This window comes from Thunnus albacares, chromosome 1 (assembly GCF_914725855.1).
Source record: "Thunnus albacares chromosome 1, fThuAlb1.1, whole genome shotgun sequence".
Lineage (NCBI taxonomy): Eukaryota > Metazoa > Chordata > Actinopteri > Scombriformes > Scombridae > Thunnus > Thunnus albacares.
In genome coordinates this window covers 17125960-17145825 of record NC_058106.1, presented here as the reverse complement: position 1 = coordinate 17145825, position 19866 = coordinate 17125960, and the positions used below count along the sequence as shown (strand labels likewise).

Here is a 19866-nt window from a genome sequence, read left to right as displayed (position 1 = left end):
AGACTCAAACATAAATACCTGAAAACTGCTGCAGCCGTAGATCACAGCCAGCGTCTATTACATTTTATTACACAGGACAAGAGTTTAAATAAGATTGCTCTTTACTGGCCTGCATCGTTAAATAAACGTTAATTAAAAAACATATTGTAGTTTATGAGATACAAAAAAAAAAACATACAAAAATGTTGTTTTGAAAGAAATAAATGAGCGAACTCTTGTTAACCCTGATTGTTTCAGTAGTACAAGATCAAAAGCACCATTTGTTCATCTGAAACAATTTATCGCTGTTGGTCACAGAGATGTGAGACAGAAACTACAAGACGAGTTGGTTTAATGAAGTAGGAATGCACTCACACTGATAGTGGTTAGCAGATCACCAGGATTTAGTGCGACGGAGTTGGATGGATTCAATTAACATTATTCATGTATGATGTCAGTCAGTCCCTAACATTACAGACCAGTTACTATGCTTAAATTAATGCCTAATCTGACATTTTTTAGTACATACATTTGAGGTTTATTAATAAACATGGTTTAAGTTTGACTTTACAGGTAGAAAATAGGAATTCTGTGTTTCTAAACTGATTGTGATTGAAATTATACGCCAGCCTTTCTTCTGTGTTTTCAGACATTACTGATGTAAACAAAGCTTTCACAGCAAAGATTACTCATTCAGACTTGGCTGTTGTCTCGTGGCAGTCTGTGTATTGAACGACTTGTAAATCAGTAACAACAATTTTTGGTATTTTTTGGTAGTGGAACTACACTTTAGATTAAATTTAGATCAAAGACCGGACATTTCAGATAGTCATAGTCATTCAGAAAGCTTTTGAGGACGTTCAATTTCCACCCTGATCCTTTAACACTTTACAGCTTCTGTAAACGATTATACAAATGAGAATTTGGTCAAGGTATTGTAGTTAATGATGCCGTCGGTCATTTCTGAGCCGACTTGGACTTCTTGGGTGTTTTGGCTCCTCCCTTCTTCTTGGGTGTGGTGAAATTTTTGTCGCACACCTCACATACCCAAAGACCTGAGGAGACAGAAAAATTGAATGAATAATTATTTTAAAAAATCAAGACAAGTAGAAAGAAGAAGTGCCTGTATGCATGTTCATCCTCTGACCATTAGGTATGGAGTCCATGCCCACGCAGAACGTGTGGTATCCTCGGTCACATTTGTCACAGAACATCATCTCGTCCTCATGGTGGGGCTGCTGGCACACGGTGCACGTCTTACACTCCATACACTGCCAGCGGTACGTCTGGATCACACCCACCAGCTCCTCACTCATGTCCAAGCAGGATGGGTGGCCTAAAGTTTATGGACACAAAAACACATGCTCAGAAGAAAGCATGCAGACACACACACAAACAGAGCCAAAGACAGAAATAAATACATGACACATCCACACAGCAACAGGCACACACACAAGGAGGCAGATGAGACAGCAAAACACAGACAGACATGATGTTCGTGTCTCACTGACACGTCGTTATTTCAGAGAGCATTATCTAGAATCTGTTCACATCTAGACTGTTTTCTAAAATGTCTATAACTAGTTTTATGACTATCTTAAGTGACAGGCTTGGTCTTTTTCTCCATGTCGTCACACCTGCCTGGTAATTACTGTATGAACAGAACATTAAATGTGTTTGACGCAGCCTTCAGATGAATAACTAATGTGTATGTATGTGTACAGTAAATCATTTGAACAGTGAAATATATATATTACCTGAAATAACACAAGCTTTACTGTCTGAATGTAAACACTCACACTGTGTTTAAACAAAGTATAAACAATTTCCTGAAAGTACAAAACTTGCTTATACAGATCTGAAGGCTTCAGCTGTTCCACTCGAGACAATGAAATGAAGTTAACTGGTGGTACAACGACAACTGAACATTTCCCTTCACTGATAAGAGCTGATTCATTAGACAACGAACATCTGGGATCAGCTAAATATTATTCAATCATCAGTTAATTAAAAAAACCACCAAAAAAAAAAAAACCCTGATGAATAATGAATCAGAGTCAACGTAATTTGAGAAAACATGAAGACACTTAGTATTAGATGTGGCTAAATTCTGCTGATGTTATGTTGCAAATACTGGAAAATAGTTCTTGAACTTAAAGTCAAAAATACAAACACAACACAAGCAGTGCAGGGAAGTGTCCTTTAAAACGAAGTGCATGAACTTACCGCTGTTATCACATTGGGAGCAGTGAATGAGAGCCTCTGGCTTGCCTTTCTTGTTGGCCTCTTTACCCTTCTGGCAAATGCCACATATAGCATTGGGAATGACCTTAGGCTGCAAGGGCAGAATAATGCTATAAAAACCAGCCAGAAACGGGTATCCTGTAGTCATGGACAATATACAGTACAGTGTAGTAGTTCAATGCATTTTGAATGCTTTGGAGACAAAAGACAAAAACAAAAAGAGCACTATATCTTCTACTTTTGGGAGCACAGTACATGAATTACATGTTGACTGGTTTATACACTTGAAACACATAAACTTAAACAGAATTCAGCATATTAAACTGCAACAGTGTGCAAAGTACCAGGAGATTAAAATATATCTCAGGGTACAAACAAGAACGGCATGTTGTGTCTAACAGACCCTCTTGCAAGCATGTTGCATCTGTAATCTAAGTGATGTCATCCCTGCAGCTCCCATTATTTACCATGTAACAATGTTCAAGGCTGTTTGACAAACAAATATTTGACAATTGTAGACTTGAATCAATATGCTGATGGACACAATCACAACTTCTGTCCACTCAATGAGTTTGAAATTTTTATTTCCACTCTTGAACTGTGTTTTATGACTATGGATGTCTGAAGAGTTGCTTTTTATGCAACATACCACTGAGTTCAACAGGGGTCAGAGAGGAAAGATAAGGAGACTCGGGGACATTTAAATCAGGATGTCACACTGGAAATATTTGGAAACATTTAACTCTTTTGAACGCCTCTATAGGAAGCCGCCACAGAATTAAAACAGAGAAGACTGAGCAAGATTTTATGGTTGGACTGCAACAGTCTTTATCCAAACTTTTAACGAGTCAAAATCTGTGCATACAATATTTGTCTGAAGCGCATGAAGTAAGTGTGTATCCCCAAAATTAACTAAATCTGTAGTCTTACATACTTACATCATGTCCAGTTGCATTAAACACTTGTGACATCCTTCATTAGAATGTCCCCTGACAGGAAGAGCAGATTAGACTAGACGGCTAATGGTTAAAAAACAAAAACAAAACAATGGATCAATTAAGTTTGGTAATGATGGAAATCCAAGACTAGAACCAAAGCAGAACTAAACTAGGAGAAAAACAGCAGCAGGAAAGGGAAATAATAAAGAGAAGAGTTGGACACAGCCCCTTGAATTGCTTCACTACAGTGTGAATATAGACATACATATTCTACCAATACTACTACTTTAAAGGATAGTATCAAAATTTTTCCAAGTCTGTCTTAAAATAATAGTCAGGTGTTCATATGTACACTAAAACAGGTTTTGCTCGCTGTAATCATTCCTCCTGTTCATACTGACAAAATCCACAGTCCTCATTTAGAGCAAAAAGTGATTTAAATGTCTCTCAGAAAATAATCTGAGGCTTCAGCTGTCTGAGTTAGTCAAATAAAGAGGATATCTTCAATAGTTGTTTTTAGTAAAACATTTCCTCTTCCTGTACAGCTACAGTGGAAGGATCGTAACAAAAAGACGGAATTTGGCACTAAAAAGACTAACTTTGAAAGATATCCACTAATTTGGAATGCTGAAGCCTCATATTAGCTTCAGATAAATGTTCAAATACATTTTTGCATGAAAAGAGGACTGTGGATTTTCATTCAACCTTTTTCACAGCAGACAGTTGGACTTGTCGTAGCAGAAAAATCACAGGTGCAACTGATCAAGAAAGCCGTACTGATGAACCATCACCCACTGTACCAGAGTCATGAAATTGGAACAAGTAAACCGAAGTCAGCCATCTTTAATGTTATTAATTGCACCTGTACTTTTCCTGCTTTGACGTGTCAACATGTGCTGTGAAAAAGGTCTTTTAGGTGGGAAATCTCTACTGGTTGATACTGGCTCTTCCACAGCTGGTGGATTTTAGAGTTTTAAGATTAATGGACAACAAGATATAAGAGGGATATTCTGTAGATATAGACTATTACTTTTATTGTTATGTCATGAAATATGTCATCAAATATATTGTCTGTCTCAGCTGTCAATATAAGTAATAAAGTTAGTAGCCATTGATACAAACGCTAACCTGTTAGCTGTGCCAAGTGTATCTACTGAAACTGAACTCTGCTCAACCTTCAAACTCCTAGTAATAATCAGGACGCTCAAATCCCAAATTACACAAATTACACTTTCTCATCTCCTCAACATCACAGAAGAATCAATATCAAGGGCAACACGGTTAAAAAGATCTGAAATATCAACAATGATTATAATATGTTGTAGTCACATTATGACTGCATTAAATGAAGTGTTTTTATCTCCATCATGATCCATTTATGTTTATAGCAATTCATTTCCCAACTTGGTATCATTAACCTTTATTTTATTTTAATGATGAAATATAGATTTGTTTTAATCATGCAACATGTACGACACTCTGAACAAAATTATTCTAAGTAAAGGAAATTAATTCATCTATTTTCATCTTTGTTCTTCATAATTTGTTTTTATTCATGAGCTGCATTGTGAAAATATCACACTACTCAAACACTTTAGAGAGTTTTCACCAATCATGAGGTCACTGTAAACCACTGCATATACTGTAGATGGTAGCCAGACCAGAGCGAAGTAACGTTAATCAGCTAGCAGCCTGCATCACTGACTGTCACATACAGATTCTGGGAACATTGAAAACCATTAGAAATCATAAAACCTTTCATCTATAAATAGGGATTTTCTTAATGGCTATGGAGAATATACTTTACCACTGAAAAAGAGATGAACTCTACGTGCACTTTACTTTGGCAGATTTACCCAGGTTGCAAAGTTATGCATCATACCTTTTGACATCTGCAAACTATATTTTTATAAATATAATGTCTGAAGTTATAGCATCTATAAGTCCTTTTGTACTCATCACAAATTGACATAGTACACGGACACTAATGAATTCTGGCTCCCAACATGTCCACTAAACTCTGCTCCTGCTGGGTCGATTCAAACCATGTGCAAAATGATCAGATGAGTAAAGGACCGTTCAACTGGTACTGGGTAGTCAAACTTAAACACACTGTGAAACTGGTAACTGGCAAACACACACTAGAAAAGGACCGTGTCCACACCACAAAGCTGAGCTGAACTCAACTGGACTTTATATTAACGGGAATATGTAGCCATATTTTTATTTAGGTGTTGGAATTTTTCATCTGCAACTTTGAGGATTGGAAAAATAAAACAAAAACCATATAGAAGTAGAGTGGAGTGACCGAGGGACAGCCTTGAACAAGTAGATAAAAGTCAAGGTGTTTATTTAAAATAAACCTTTTAAATTTAAAATAACTGCTAAAGATGTGCTGTGACTTGGTGTTAAAACAAGGTAAGCTGATATGGGTTTGCCCAGCAGTGTACACACTACTTCTAGTTCAGCTCAGCAACAGTGTGAACAAGGTCAGCATGTCCTCATCTCTCCACACTGACATTATAGGGACAAGTAAAGCCCAAACAGCTCTCCGATAATTATTAACAGATTAACAGTACATCACATGGTGTATAAACAAAGCATATTATTGTACCAATACACAATTTAAACATTAGGGTTAAGTGCATTCTACACTTCAGGTATAAATGTTAAAATTCTCTGGTGTTAACATCAACTAGTTTTTAAAAGCAACCACAAAACGTGTGTGGTTTATATTTTCTATATCAGAGTAACAAAAATGTTTTTTTCAAAAATGTGAAAGAAAAACTAGCAGCCAAAACATCCACTTACTTGTCTTGGAAGTATCTTTTTTTTGACAAGTGAGGACACACAAGAGGTATATTGAAGACATTCAAAAAGGAAAAACTTTTAAAGTTCAAATTTGTCTTCGCTGAAAAAACAAAAAAAAAGTGAAAGTGCAGTGGAAAAGAAACACGTGAACTGTTCCTTTAAATTGTTCTTATTGCTCACAGTCTGGTACGAAGGAGGAAAAAAAAAAGCCAGGTGGCAATCATAAAAACAAAAACTGAAGACGGGACCCCCAATGTGTGACTGTGTATATGTGTGTATATGTGTGTGTGTGTGTGTGTGTGTGTGTGTGTGTGGACCAGGTGGTCCCAGCTGAAATGTTGACAAACTGTAGAAGCCGGAGAACAAAGTGAAGAAAGCTAGGGAGGGTTGACGGGATGGATGGAGTAAGGGAGTGGTAGTAGTAGAAAGAGGAGGAGGGGGGGTAGAAAAAAAGTGCTGCTGCTGTTGTTGGAGAAGAGTTCAGGTGGTTTTGTCCTCTACCTTGTACCCTGGGGTGGATTTGTGGGAGGCAGAATGGCGATGGCCGTCTTTGCCCGGCGTGGATGTCCTGTCTTTGGCCTTGGACTTGTGGCCCTGTCCGCCTCCTCCCTCCTGGCTCTCCACGTCTGATGTGTTGCCTGAAGAACTGTCCTGCAGAGGAAGAGAAGAGGAAGGGGAGAGAGTTAAGCACAAGAGAGGGATTTAAAAGTGATGTACACAACTGTCTGAGTTCAGGTTTGTTGTGTTAATAGTTCTGAGATCGAACCAGGACCTTTATCTCTTCAGCCTATGGATGCACACAAGCCTTCCCAGTGTGGCTACAATTAATTATGATTTCTTTAATGTCATGATATTGCATCAGATTAACCATTAACATAAATGAAAACTGTAAAAAGAAAAGGCTGCATTTCTCCCAGCTAATCACAGTAATTCTTTAGCTTAATGAATCTTATCTTTTCACTTTTACAAAGCATAGTACAATTGCCGCATGGTAGATTTCTACCATTAAAACATCATTAGTCCAGAATGGATGTATGAACAAGCGTCCAGTGGCAGCTTCATGTCTTACAGATGAGTTCTTGTTCTTTTTTTCATCCTTGCCATCCTCAGCGTCGTCTGAGTCGGGTTCTGAGTCCAGCGCAGGGAGCTCTGGATCCAGTGGAGGCTCAAACAGAGCTGTGTTCAACGGCAGGTACCGCAGCTCATTGGGAGAGTACCTGTTATGGACAATATGATAAATGCATCAGGGCAAAACACTCAGCATGGCAACAAACCAGAAAACACAATAAGGTTACATGTGATTTGGGAGGAATGTACTTTTTGTAGTAGTCCTGGAACTGTCCTGGTATGAGAGCCACAGGGTAGGGCCCTGTCCTGGTCAGCTCTGGAGCAAGCACCTTGAACCTTCCCTGGGGCACCTGGATAATCTGGGACAACACACCAAACACAAAGCATGTCAAAATGTTATAATACCAAAAACAAGCCGATGAGGTCCAAGTTGTTGATGATGAAGGACTGACAAAGTTAGAATTCAACACACATGGTCTTTATATATCTACTGGTACAGATGTGATGTATACTGGTGAAGATCATCATAGTTCCTCCTAACTTCTACTTCTGGGGGAAATTCTGCCCTCTTTCTTTAAAAGAGCAACAAACCAAGTTTTGATTCAGATTAGGAACAGAAGTCTTCGTATGTGTAACTAGAGCTGGTCATCACAGAGTAACAGCTGAGATACACCAGGCACGGATGCAATGCGTCATGTAGGCAGAACAGAGAGGGGTTTTCTACCTGCTACACCAACCTCATCTCCGTCACTGCATGCATATTGAGTTTTGCCGAGTGATAATGCAGTTGCTTATGCAGGGTTTGGAAGCCTAGGCTATATTAACTGGTACTGAATTAATTAACTAGATCGTTTTAACTACAAGATCATGGATACACATTGATTTGATTGATTTATTTTAATGTGCAATGTAAAAAAAAACCCAACAAGGTTACACTTTTGCGTCACATTGCCTCTGGTACAATGAAGTATTTATTTTAATCATTTTAAACAGTTTGTGCTTGTTTTTTTTTTTTTTTTTTTTTTTTTTTACACACTTCTATGTAGATTTTACCTGGTGGAGGGCTGTGTAGCCACATGTAAAAAAAAAAAAGACATGAGCAGTGCGATGTCCACACAGCTTCCATGGTCAGCGTAGCAGCTTCAGTTGATTTTAATGGACGTGCTTGTGTCCGTGCCTAATGTATTTTGACTGTCACACATAATGTAATTTTGTTATATGTTGCCTTCAATGATGGTCACAAGATCCTCATCGAAACTCAGTCAGTTCACCAAATCATCTGTTATCTTAAGTTGGACTTACATGTGTCTGGAGGTCAAAATAAGCTCTCCTCTCTTCCATACGCTCCCTGTTGAAGTTACTGTTGAACTCTGCAGCCTTTTTAGCTGCCTTCTTAATGTACTCAGGTACTTTGCTGGCCTCCACCTTCTGTGGGTTCTGCTGCTGCATTTGCTATGAAAGGACAATAGACAAAGCAGCATGTACATACATGTATGCGGAGAACTTTCATTAAATGCATTACTGTAAAATAAGAATAACAGTAACAGCAGTCATCAATCCTAGGATATACATATTATTTGTGTACTTACAGAGTACTCTTTAGCTATTCTCTGTCGTTCTCTCTCCTGCAGTATGACCGAGTACTCAGAGTGTTTGGTGGGATACTCCTTTATCATCAGATCTATCACCTCATCACTCCGCAGAGCTGTCAGACCTGGAAACAAACAAACAGCATTCAGATCCTGTGCACACTTTCACTGCATCAAGCTTACTGATGACTTGCACAATCAAATGTTATTCACAGAGTAAATCACATAAACAAGGTACCTGACTATTAAAACTCCTAATGCACCATGTTAAGAGAATGCTAGGATCTTTTTTGCAATGTAGTGAAAAAAACCTATGTACTTCAAGCTGGTCTGACAGTATTAGGGCTGGAGGTGGTTCCTACCCAGAGTGCACTGTGTCTCAGTGATGACGTTCTGTTCGCGCAGGTAGAGCTTCTCTTTGTGGGACAAGTCTCTCCTCTCCATATCTAAAGAGTAACAAAAAAAAAACAATGCCACTGGTCAGGGAACAGGTTACAGTAATTCTCCTTAACAGCTCAATGGAAAAGACAAAGACTATCATTACAACAGCATGAAAGCTGACAAAAAACTACAGAGGTAACAGCTTTTTATTCCAGTTCATACCAGGGTACTTCCTCTTGAAGGATGTGACTCCCAGATACTCGCTGACCTGCTCCTGCAGCATGTAATACTCTCCTGTATCATCTGGCGGCCATTTGTACTCTGTCAGGTTCTCTGCTGGGAAATATGTTGGACTGGACGAGGGGTGAGGGGGACAACAGGGGTTGAGTATAAAGACTGTTGTCTGGCAGCATAGAGAATATAATAGGTACTAAACAGTCATGGCTCTCAGTTTGATCATATACGTATATGTACATTTTTTGAGCCCTCAGGTTATCAAGACCAGTTAAAAAATACTTGAGACTGTTTCAACATGCCCCCTGACAAATTACTGCTCTATGACAAACACTACAAGCCAACCCACCCAAGCTCTTGGCTGGAGGTGTCACAGCTTCGAGAGCTGTCGCCTGAACCCATTCTCCTCCTCTTAGGAGGCTGGCTGCCATCATTGGATACCTCTTCTATTATATCCTCCTGCAGAGAAAAAGAAAAGAATACCATTTTAATTATGTTTAACCATGAAATAAGGTGATGTTGGCAAATAGGATAAAGCAGAAAATGGACTCGTATGTAATGAACTGAGAGGAAAGAGAGGAGGACCGTCTCATTTTGTTAAACCCAACTTTCTCACACTGGAGTATTGCTTTGCTGCTGTTTGTGGGCACTTTTTGGTCACTATTTGTGATTTGACTTTTTTTTTTTTTTTTTTTTTTTTTTTTTAAATGGGCAGAGAAATATTTGTTCATCACCTCCCCTGTGGTTCACATTTTTGGACACCTAAGCATCACTTCTCACACATCAGAGAAAATTACTTGTCAAGTCTTAAATGTACACTGTTCTCCCATTCAAAGTCATTTTCGTCTGCAATGAGGCAACAGAAAAACCTCGAAATTAACAGTCATCTTATTACATTGTCCATCACATCTATTGTATTTCAGATTCATATTTTGATCATCTTTGGGGTACTGTCTGTATATGTTGCTGCATTGTGTAGATTATTCAGGTATCAATATTTGGTACACTCAACTTTGACATCTATGAACAATCATGCACTGTACTATCATAGCAATATCCACCTGACCATTATATTCTTTCCGTTCTATTTATTTTTTCTATTTGAGTTAGTTTTTTAATTACTGTGTATAATTTACCCTTTAATTGCATTTACGTTATTGCTTCTACGTCATTGTCGGCTGCAGTAACATTGTAATTTCCCTTTGGTATCAATAAAGTATCTGACTATCTGTCTGTCTAGTCTACATTAATGTGTGAAAACTGATCTAAAATGATTCATTTTTGACGTTTAGGATTTGACTGTAGTAGGGACTGAAGGGGTATTTGAAAAGAACAAGCAGCTAACGGAACACTATAACTACTATATATAACCACTATAGTAACTGTTATCAGATAATTATATAATAAACAGCTGAATGTGTGTGCTAACGTTACATAAATATCAATATGGATTACCTCATTGTTTAACACAGAAGCCTCCGCTCCCGCACCAGCAGACTGAAAGGCTTTTTTTCTGCTAAACTGTTTACTCACCACAACGTCACTTTATATAAACATAATGCATCATTTCCACAAATGTATATCTGTATATCTACATCTTATATATCTTTGTAAACTGCACATAGTAATTTATATCATGCACATCAGCATTTTATGTCTAAATTGCACAACTGCATCTGGTTGTTCGGTATTTGTATTTGTTCAATGACAATAAAGTTAAATCTAATCTAATGTGTTGATGAGAGAGGGTGATTAGTATCACCAATTACAGACTTGACCTTACATGCACAGAAACGTTAGTTAATCACGTTCTGTGTTTTTTACATTAAAAAACGACACAAATCTCTGTTTATAGACCCGACACTATAGACTGTATAAAAATGTTAGTGCCCAACACGCAAATATAAGCCGTCCTGAAAAGGTTAATCATTCGTTACACAGCTGGAAACAAAACAAAGGGGTGACGCTAACGTCGCTAACAGTCATTCATGGACTCAGGTAGCCGTTGGATAGCTAAATAGCTTAGCTGTTAGCTAACAGAGCGACGATGCAGAGCTCCCTGAGCAGAGATAACCATGAGTCGTGTTGTCTGCGGAGTATAAATGTCACCTTTATGGACTGGGCTCCAGGAGTAGCGGGGTTGCTGTCGCAAGGCGGTCTGACGGGGAGCACAGCAGCCATATTCCGCTAAATAAAGCTTTGCTGCTGGGCTAGCTGCTAGCTCACCAGCCGTTTGTTTAGCTTTCTTCTTTCCGGTGAGGTTTTGTGGCGGTTGAGAAACGTTAATGCAACATCACCGCCACCATCTGCACCGGAGTGTGGAGATATATGGAGATATTTTAAGTTAATTTTAATTATAACCGGTAGTATTTGAATTCTTTACATTAGAATTATATTCCACGACTCTTTAAATGTGGAGCTTAAACGACGCTCTCGCCCTAATGACAGCATTTCAACTCATTTCAACGCTGTAGAATGAAATTTGACTTTAATTCAATAAAAACGTAGTTAGTGAAGCAGCACCACCCTGCGCCAGCCTGCCACATTACAAAGACATTATTTTCAAACGACAAACCACGTACGGGAAGTCGGAGGTGGACAATCCAGCTGGAATCCGCGGAAATCATCAACAGGACTATTTTCCTTTCCTTAGCTAGCTATCCATCTGTCAACCCTCCATTTCTCCCTTCATTCCCTTTCGCTGTCAAAACGCCACACTGGCGATGTCGGAGTCTTACGGTAAGTAGTCTGTTTATTTGACAAGTGGCCACCGTCAACATCTTCATGTAGTCACAGAGATGGGATGAGGCAGGTGTGCCGAAGGGGCTTTTTTCTCATCGTAAATAAATAGCTGGCAGGCTAACCTAGCCGCTGGTGAAGGCTACACTGGCCTTAAAGATGCCCTGTCAGCGTTAAGTAACATCTCAGGGGTATTACACTGTGGTTATGTTGGCAAAATGTGTCGAGTTTGTTTGCTCAGGAGTTCTGGGGACAGGGCTGAGGATGATGAAGCTGACATTAAGATCTGATTGTGCCGTGTGTACTGTAAACCAGAAAGTGTGCTGGAAACTTGGATACACCATTAAGATCATAACTCTGTTTTAAGAGACAATTTTTGTCCTGACTTCACCAATTTTACGCTGTATAGTCTCAGTAGTATCTACATATGCTAGTGAAAGTGTATTGATTTGTGGGTAAACACAAGATGAGATGTGTTTTTATTCCCACAGTCGATTATTGATTATGAATTACCTTTTATCTGTATTAGAGAAGCCAAGTTGGTTATTACTCTGAAAAAACATAATATAATAAAAAGTGAATGTGGAAATATAAGAATGTGGAAACAACTTTTATCATAATTGTGCATAATTGTACACCACATAGCTGTATATTACAATATTGTATTCTGTTCTGCCATATTTTATGATTTTATGACCAAAGCCAGACTGATTGTTGGGGCCAACATCGATAGCAACATCTAATAGTTCAAAAATTCATTAATAATGTATCAGTTGAGATTCATTTTTCAACATAAACCTATAACATAAACATTTTTGGGAGAGATCCCTTAAGTTTTATTATTAACGAACTGTTACCAAGACTGAGCAGGGTGTATTATATACCTGTCAGTGGTTCTCTCTGCTAGACAAACTATGTAAGGGTGACCCTTTATTTTTTTTCCAAATGACCACAAACTCATATCCAGCATTTCTGTATTGCGGTTTCTTTGTTGTTATTGTCAGACTTTCTGATATTTACAGAACAGCAGACGTGTTGTGTTGTGTTGTGTTGTGTGTAAAGGATATCAGTGCTGTAATTTCTGTGTTTCCTCCCCAGATTTCCTGTTTAAATTCCTGGTGATTGGGAATGCTGGAACTGGCAAATCCTGCCTGCTGCACCAGTTCATCGAGAAGAGATGTGAGTCAGAAATATTTAGAAAACAATCTTCTGTTCATAAACTACTGTACTGTTGTCTAGCGGTGCTAGAAATAAGTAAAATTCTGCTCTATATTGACATAGCTCCTCAGACAACAAACACCCACATCCTGATTTAGTAGCAATTTACACTCATTGTTAGCTGTAACACAGTAAAGTGTTGAATGTGTTAAAATCAATGAACCCGGTGAATCTAATCAACACGTACCAATATGTGAAAATTTGTTAAACTTTTTTTTTAGTGTAGTTCAGAAACAAGGATATGTCTAGAGAGATTTAGTACACAATGCCTCATCTTGTAGCATTATAAATAAATCCTCAGAATGATTCATCGTGCTGAAAAGATAAGATCATCACTTGTTGCAGTTGTTTATCTATAATGACAAGATTGCTTGAACGTCTGATTTTTGTTTCCCAGTTAAGGATGAATCCAACCACACAATTGGAGTGGAGTTTGGCTCCAAGATCATCAGTGTGGTCAACAAAATGGTTAAACTGCAGATTTGGGACACTGCAGGACAAGAACGGTTCAGGTAGGGAAATATTCCAACATAAATAAACTGTTGGCAAATCATTGATTATTCTAACTGTAAGGTGTTTAAGTAAATATATGACTGTAAGTTAAAATATGTCTGTCTGCCTGCTGGTCCTGACTGTGTGTCTGTTTATGTGTTTGTCTGTCAGGTCTGTGACCAGAAGTTACTACAGAGGAGCAGCAGGAGCGCTGCTGGTTTATGATATCACCAGGTAAATCAGCAAACATGATTTCAGATTGCGTCTATGTCAAGTCCCTTCTTGGTTTCTTTTCCTGCCAGCTCACATTAATAGACTCCCTTCACCTTTTCTAAATTGTACCCTGTTGTCTCTTCCTTCTTTCTGTGTCTTTGTCTCCGTCTCTCTACACTGCAGTCGAGAGACATACAACGCTCTGACTACATGGTTGAGCGATGCCAGGATGCTGGCCAGTCAGAACATCGTCATCATCCTGTGTGGAAACAAGAAGGACCTGGACGCTGATAGAGAGGTCACGTTCCTAGAAGCTTCACGCTTCGCTCAGGAGAACGGTAAGATCGAGCGTCTGTGATCAAGTGGGACTGCTTGTTTGTTTCTCTCTCTGCAAAGTCCTTATTTAGTCAGTAGAAAGGAGCACCAGGCCTTGAGTCATCGTTAGAGGAAGGACATAATTTCTTTTGGCAAGTCCTTAGTACAACATTTTCCTGACAGTAATGCAATTTACTTCTGTTCTGCAAAGAATTACTCTGCTTTCAGTAAAATGATTGTATGGACTGAAATACTCTGTGTGTGTGTGTGTGTGTGTGTGTGTGTGTGTGTGTGTGTGTGTGTGTGTGCGCGTGTGTGTGTGTGCGCGTGTGGGTGTGTTTCAGAGCTGATGTTCCTGGAGACCAGCGCTTTAACAGGGGAGAACGTTGAAGAGGCCTTTGTCCAGTGTGCTCGGAAAATCCTCAACAAGATAGAGTCAGGTAGGAACTCTGATCCTCACCCATAACTGTAACCCCCGACTCTAAATCCCTTCTTATCTCAACAGGCTCAACAAGACAGGCTTAGGTATGAATCCCGACCCCAGACTGTAGCAGTTCTCAAGGAGATTTTTCACAGACATGAAGTCAGGAATTGACCATATCTCCAGCACTAACAAGCCCCAACTATAAACTCTTCACCTAGCTACAGCATTGCTCCAGGACAAGCCTCAAAACAATCAGACATACGATCACAGGGTACATCTCAAGTCTGTTATTTGTTATTTCCTCGCTTCTTAATCCTCACTTGAACCGGAAGTTGTTCCGGTCTGCCATCTTGAAGGCCGTCTAAAGTCTCATTCCTGCTCTGAGGAGCCATGAGCAAGGATACATGAGAGCAGCCTTCACAGAAGTCTTTTACCAGCTGACACACCCTCTTATTGGATATCAGTTATTGATTGGACACTGCAGCTGATCGGACTGATCTGATACATCACAACATCACTACAATTTCATACAGGAGTGAAGACAGATAACAGAGTTAACTCTCTTAAGTTTTTTCTTTTCACGATCTGTTATTTCCCCCATTAACTTTTAATATGGATAAAATTAAAGTCAGGGATTCTGTCTGTCAGCAAGAAACACTTTTTAAACACGTTTATAGTTTATATCATTTGTCATCATTTCCATTCAGTCACATGTGAGGCTGAAAAATTCCTGAGCGTCAGGTTTGATATGAGTTATATAATTTCCTTTTTCCCTTGAAACATTTAGCCTAATAAATAATTTCCAATGTTCAAAAGACACTCTGATCATATTCTCAGTTATTAAATAATTGATTCACAATCAGAATATCAATAAATACAGACGCAAACAATGAATTAATAATATAAACACACTCTGCCAGTAGAGATGGTTCGTGTGCCTCTGAGCAGGACACAGTATAAATACAGAATGCAGGTTTTTATTCATGTGCAGGTGTTTGTTAAACAGGTAACAGGCTGCAGAGAGAAAACAGCTGCTCTGGCAGTGATAACTGTGTGTCTTTATTAGTATTAGCACAGTGCACATGTGTGCAGACACAAACTCCATCAGAAGTTGCTCCAGCTGTTAAAGCCAACTGCCAGCTGATCCAGCTGTGATCAGCTGCTGCCGTCATCAGAAACTGATGTTGCTTCATGTGACGCTTCAGAGGAAAAGACGTCTTATTTCTCTAAAAACATATTTCCTCGTTTCCTCTCTTCTCGCATGGTTTCTTTGCATCTCTCCATGAATCCTCAGTGGGAGAGTCTAAGACGCAAGGAAAGGATGCAAGTGAAGGAAAAGTGGATTCAATCAAGAGACTTGAGATGTACCAACAGTGTGAAAGTACGTCTGTGTGCTTAGATGGAGATCAGTGGCAAACTAGACAGTTCAACAGTGTTACTAAAGGATGCAGCAGAAGAAAAATACAATTTACCCACATTTTTTATACACAACTTTTTTAGACTTGTGATAAACATGTGAAGGGTTTTAATTTTTTCTTCTTATTATTTTTTGTTCAATGACATGTTTGTTTGTTTTTTCCCATTATGTGACTATTGGTAATTTCATGGCAGATTTTGAAGATTACCGGCACTGTATCAACTGCATTCTTAACTTTATAATGAAAAAGAGTTGGTGGAGAACATCAGTCCCGCCCTCGCACTTCATCATTTTTCTTTCTTTTTCAGGGGAGCTGGATCCAGAGAGGATGGGGTCAGGTATCCAGTATGGCGATGCTGCGTTACGACAGCTTCGTTCTCCTCGTCGCGCTCAGCCACAGGGCACCCAGGAGTGTGGCTGCTAGTGGGCGCACCCAGTAACATACGCAGACAAGGTGAAAGAGCCAGTGAACCAATGTGTTTGTCCTTGGACTATTATGTGTTTGCATGATGAGATGATGGAGTCAGATTTTTTTACTAGAGCTTAAAGATTTTCCTGATATTCATTTGATTTCTCTGAGATACCAATTTTATTTCACACGAAGAAGAGCGTCAGAAGCAGAGTTTATGTGCAGCTTGAGCGACTTGAAATTCTGGTCATCGCTCACAGCGCGTCTGCTGCACTCAGCCTCTCCTTCTCCTCTACAATCCTGTCACTCATCATGTGATTTACAAACCCTGCAGTCTGAATTCATTTCTAGAGTGAAGGGGACTTTTAGGGCTTGTAAAACTTGCGGTTTTGTCATAAATTCCACAAATGTGGTTCAGCTTTCACTAAACGCGAAAGAAAGCATCTGTTGGATTTTTTCATTCTTCATTAAAGCTATTTAAGAGGATTTTAATGCTCAAACAGTTACTAGTGAATTAAAGGATAATAATAATAATAATAATGATAATAATAATAATAATAATAATAATAATAATAATAATAATAATAATAATAATAAACATTCTATATTTTTGTTATTATCAACAATCCTACAAAAAGACCAAAACTAACAGTTCAATAGTCTGTTTCTCTCCTCCCAAGCTGACTGGTTTCTATTGAAGCTGTAAACCTTTAGAATAACAGGTCATGAAAAAAAAAAAAAAGAAAAATCGTTTCCTAAAACAGCCGGCTCTGCTTTCTGCTGTGGATCTGGTGAGTATCCCAGCAGGACAGTGTTGTGTTTGTGGGATTGACTTGAAATAAACTTCAGTGGGGCGTCTGGTAGCTGAGTGGTTAAGACGCATAGCACGTAACTGCAACGTCAATTCCATCTGAGGGCCTTTGTTGCAGGTCTTTCTCCTCTCCCTCTTTCCCTGCATTGCTTGTCTGCATCTCTACTATCAAATAAATGCAAAATACAAAAAAAACTAATCAAAAAAAAAAAAACTGTAGTGCCCATGTTCATCATAATGAAGAAATGTGTCATCCAGAGCTACGATGTGGCTCATTGATGCATTTTTAATAGTTTTTGGATAACAGTAGAGTTTCATGTCACAGAGTAATCTGCTACATTAGGCTTGTTATTAGGATCAGTTCATTGTTGGTTTCTGCTGTTTTGTGAGATTTGTTGACAGTATGAAAAATAGAAACATGATCAATGGGTACTTACATCCTCATTGTTGATACACATGTGCTTACAACATACAGCCATGCTAATAAGTTTAATTTCTCTCTTGATGTGTGTGTATGTGTGTGCGGTCAGTGTGTTTCAGACAGGTTTGTGAAGACCAGGAGAAGAACAGCCACGTGGGACCCAGATGACGTTGGGTTCAGGTTGCTATGCCGGTGACTCCTCCCTGACTCCTCTTTGACCTTCGCACGGAACCTTCTGAACCTTCGTAGTCATGGCTGCACCTGAAGAGAGCCCCCTCCCCTCCCACCCCGACCCCCACCCCCACACCCACCCCGACCTCCTGACCCCCCACACTCTCCAACAACCTACTCCACTAATGGACCAAACCCCAGCTAGCCCTTGAATCAGGATGAGAATTACTGACATTTGTGTAACTTATCTCTCTCTTACTTGTTTTCCTGCCATCTACACTACTTCACCACATACTTATCTCTCCATCCACCTTCTCTAATTTCCTATTAACCTTCTATACCACCTACTTAACAGCCTGCTCCCCTGTAATAAACTTAACAGTCTACTGACTCCCATGCATTTTGCACTCCCCTCATGCCTTCTGCATCCCCTGCTTGCACATTTTTTCTCCCAGTAAAGCGTCCCTTGGTAAATACATTCATCACCACCTCCTCCACATTCTACCTGGACCTGCTGAGCCTCTGCACAAACTTCCCCTCCTGCCCTCCATCCCTTCCTCTCTTGCATTTCTTTTCCCTCTTACCTTCCTCACATCTACCTGCCTGTCTCTTTAACGCCGCGCTCTCTGTCTGTCTAAATCTCTGCCCTTTCCCTCCTACAGCATCTTATACACTGTACAGTGTTTCTGTATATAGAGACTGACGCATGTTTTCTCCAACAGAATATCAGAGTATTTCATTTATGAAGAGATATTATATGTATATTGAAGTAGGTATCATATTCAGCATCCGTTACATTGTTCACTGTATTATCATTATTATTATTATTATTATTATTATTATTAATATTAATATTATCATGTTAAGCTACAATACACTGGCAACTTGTGAGCAGTATACATGAGCAGTACTGTTTGCAGCGATTTGTATATTTGTAAATGAGACAAGTTGATGTGGATGACATCACGGATTTACTAGTTTATGTGGAAAAATGCTGTTTATCATTGTTCATGCTCATAGATTAAAAAACAGACACAGCCAGGCAGAAATACTCTGAACAGACTTTCTGTTAGTTCAGTTAAATCATCTGGAGCATAAATATCTTGTCATATCTTAATTTACACTTGCTCATCCAGCATTCACCTTTCAGATAAATTACCTATCTGACAGCGTAATGTCCTTTATTTTAAATGTTGTTTACATGAAAACCTGACTGACTGACTGCTGTGGTAAAAACGGTCAAATGCATTTCAAGTTTTAGCAACGATGTGAAACTGTCTGATGTGTGCTTGATTCATTTTGTCTCCAAAGATACTGTTTGTCTCTCAACATCAAACAGTTTAGACACACGAAGCTCTCGACTAAAACCACTTCAATTTGGGGATTTTTTTACATATTAGATTTAGATTTAATGAAAGGTCATCATGGTTGACATAGTTGTATACGAGCATGAAGACGTCACTCTTGTATGTTTATTTACATTTTTTAACATTGTAGAAATTAGGAATGAATAAAAACTACACTTTAAATCAAGCACATGTCAAACAGTTGGTCTGATGGTGGCTTTGGCTGCTTTACATCAGGTTGCTTATTGTCTCATGTTTATGTCATTAAGTCCTTAGTTTATCTTCATGTATGTCTGTTTTTCTCTCGTCATTATGAATATCATGGATTTTTAATTTATTGTGTATGATAAAAGGATATGTTTTTAAAATAAAAACAAATACAAATCCAGCATTTTCTTTGAAAGATTTTGTTACTGTAATCCGCACAGATGAATGTTGAGTTGTGCTTCATTTTATTTGGTTGTAAAGAACTTTTGATGTAGTCTTAAAAAGGGTTAAACACACAGAAAATAAACACCCAACAATAACATTACAACATGTTCACATATAATAAATGCCTTTAAACGTTAATTTGATGATCACCGAGTTTAAAAGGCATCAAAAATGATCAAAATTTTGTTGTACAGTTTATTAGACATCCATTGAC

At 38.7% G+C, this 19866-nt stretch overlaps 2 protein-coding genes across 4 annotated transcripts; one reads left to right on the top strand and one right to left on the bottom strand.

Moving 5' to 3' along the window:
- Positions 1 to 314: 314 nt before the first annotated feature.
- phf10 (PHD finger protein 10) lies at positions 315 to 11912 on the bottom strand. Of its 2 annotated transcripts, none has more exons than XM_044346641.1 (12): positions 11827 to 11912; positions 9594 to 9703; positions 9233 to 9363; positions 8992 to 9075; positions 8630 to 8754; positions 8343 to 8492; positions 7290 to 7399; positions 7042 to 7189; positions 6474 to 6623; positions 2206 to 2314; positions 1127 to 1315; positions 315 to 1034 (listed from the first exon to the last, which is right to left on the bottom strand). In XM_044346641.1, the coding sequence occupies exons 1-12, from the start codon at positions 11869 to 11871 to the stop codon at positions 937 to 939; spliced, it is 1449 nt and encodes a 482-aa protein (XP_044202576.1). In that variant the 5' UTR covers positions 11872 to 11912; the 3' UTR covers positions 315 to 936. The 2 variants fall into 2 exon arrangements, with proteins under 2 accessions (XP_044202576.1, XP_044202567.1); XM_044346632.1 differs by lacking the exon at positions 11827 to 11912 and adding an exon at positions 11354 to 11817.
- rab4a (RAB4a, member RAS oncogene family) lies at positions 11869 to 19571 on the top strand. Of its 2 annotated transcripts, none has more exons than XM_044346730.1 (8): positions 11869 to 11983; positions 13082 to 13162; positions 13599 to 13713; positions 13865 to 13927; positions 14090 to 14244; positions 14566 to 14661; positions 16371 to 16516; positions 17823 to 19571. In XM_044346730.1, the coding sequence occupies exons 1-7, from the start codon at positions 11968 to 11970 to the stop codon at positions 16484 to 16486; spliced, it is 642 nt and encodes a 213-aa protein (XP_044202665.1). In that variant the 5' UTR covers positions 11869 to 11967; the 3' UTR covers positions 16487 to 16516; positions 17823 to 19571. The 2 variants fall into 2 exon arrangements, with proteins under 2 accessions (XP_044202665.1, XP_044202657.1); XM_044346722.1 differs by having other exon boundaries at positions 17813 to 19571.
- Positions 19572 to 19866: the final 295 nt, after the last annotated feature.

Bases quoted from the DNA above. Each gene is read 5' to 3' on its own strand.
- phf10 (XM_044346632.1), bottom strand. From the start codon at position 11,425: ATGGCTGCTGTGCTCCCCGTCAGACCGCCTTGCGACAGCAACCCCGCT. The intron at 8,755-8,991 runs GTAGGAACCACC...GTTTGTTTCCAG, and splicing joins TGAGACACAGTGCACTCTGG to GTCTGACAGCTCTGCGGAGT. The intron at 6,624-7,041 runs GTAAGACATGAA...CTTCCTCTGCAG, and splicing joins AAAAGAACAAGAACTCATCT to GACAGTTCTTCAGGCAACAC.
- rab4a (XM_044346730.1), top strand. The intron at 13,714-13,864 runs GTAGGGAAATAT...TTTGTCTGTCAG, and splicing joins GCAGGACAAGAACGGTTCAG to GTCTGTGACCAGAAGTTACT. The intron at 14,662-16,370 runs GTAGGAACTCTG...TTTCTTTTTCAG, and splicing joins CCTCAACAAGATAGAGTCAG to GGGAGCTGGATCCAGAGAGG.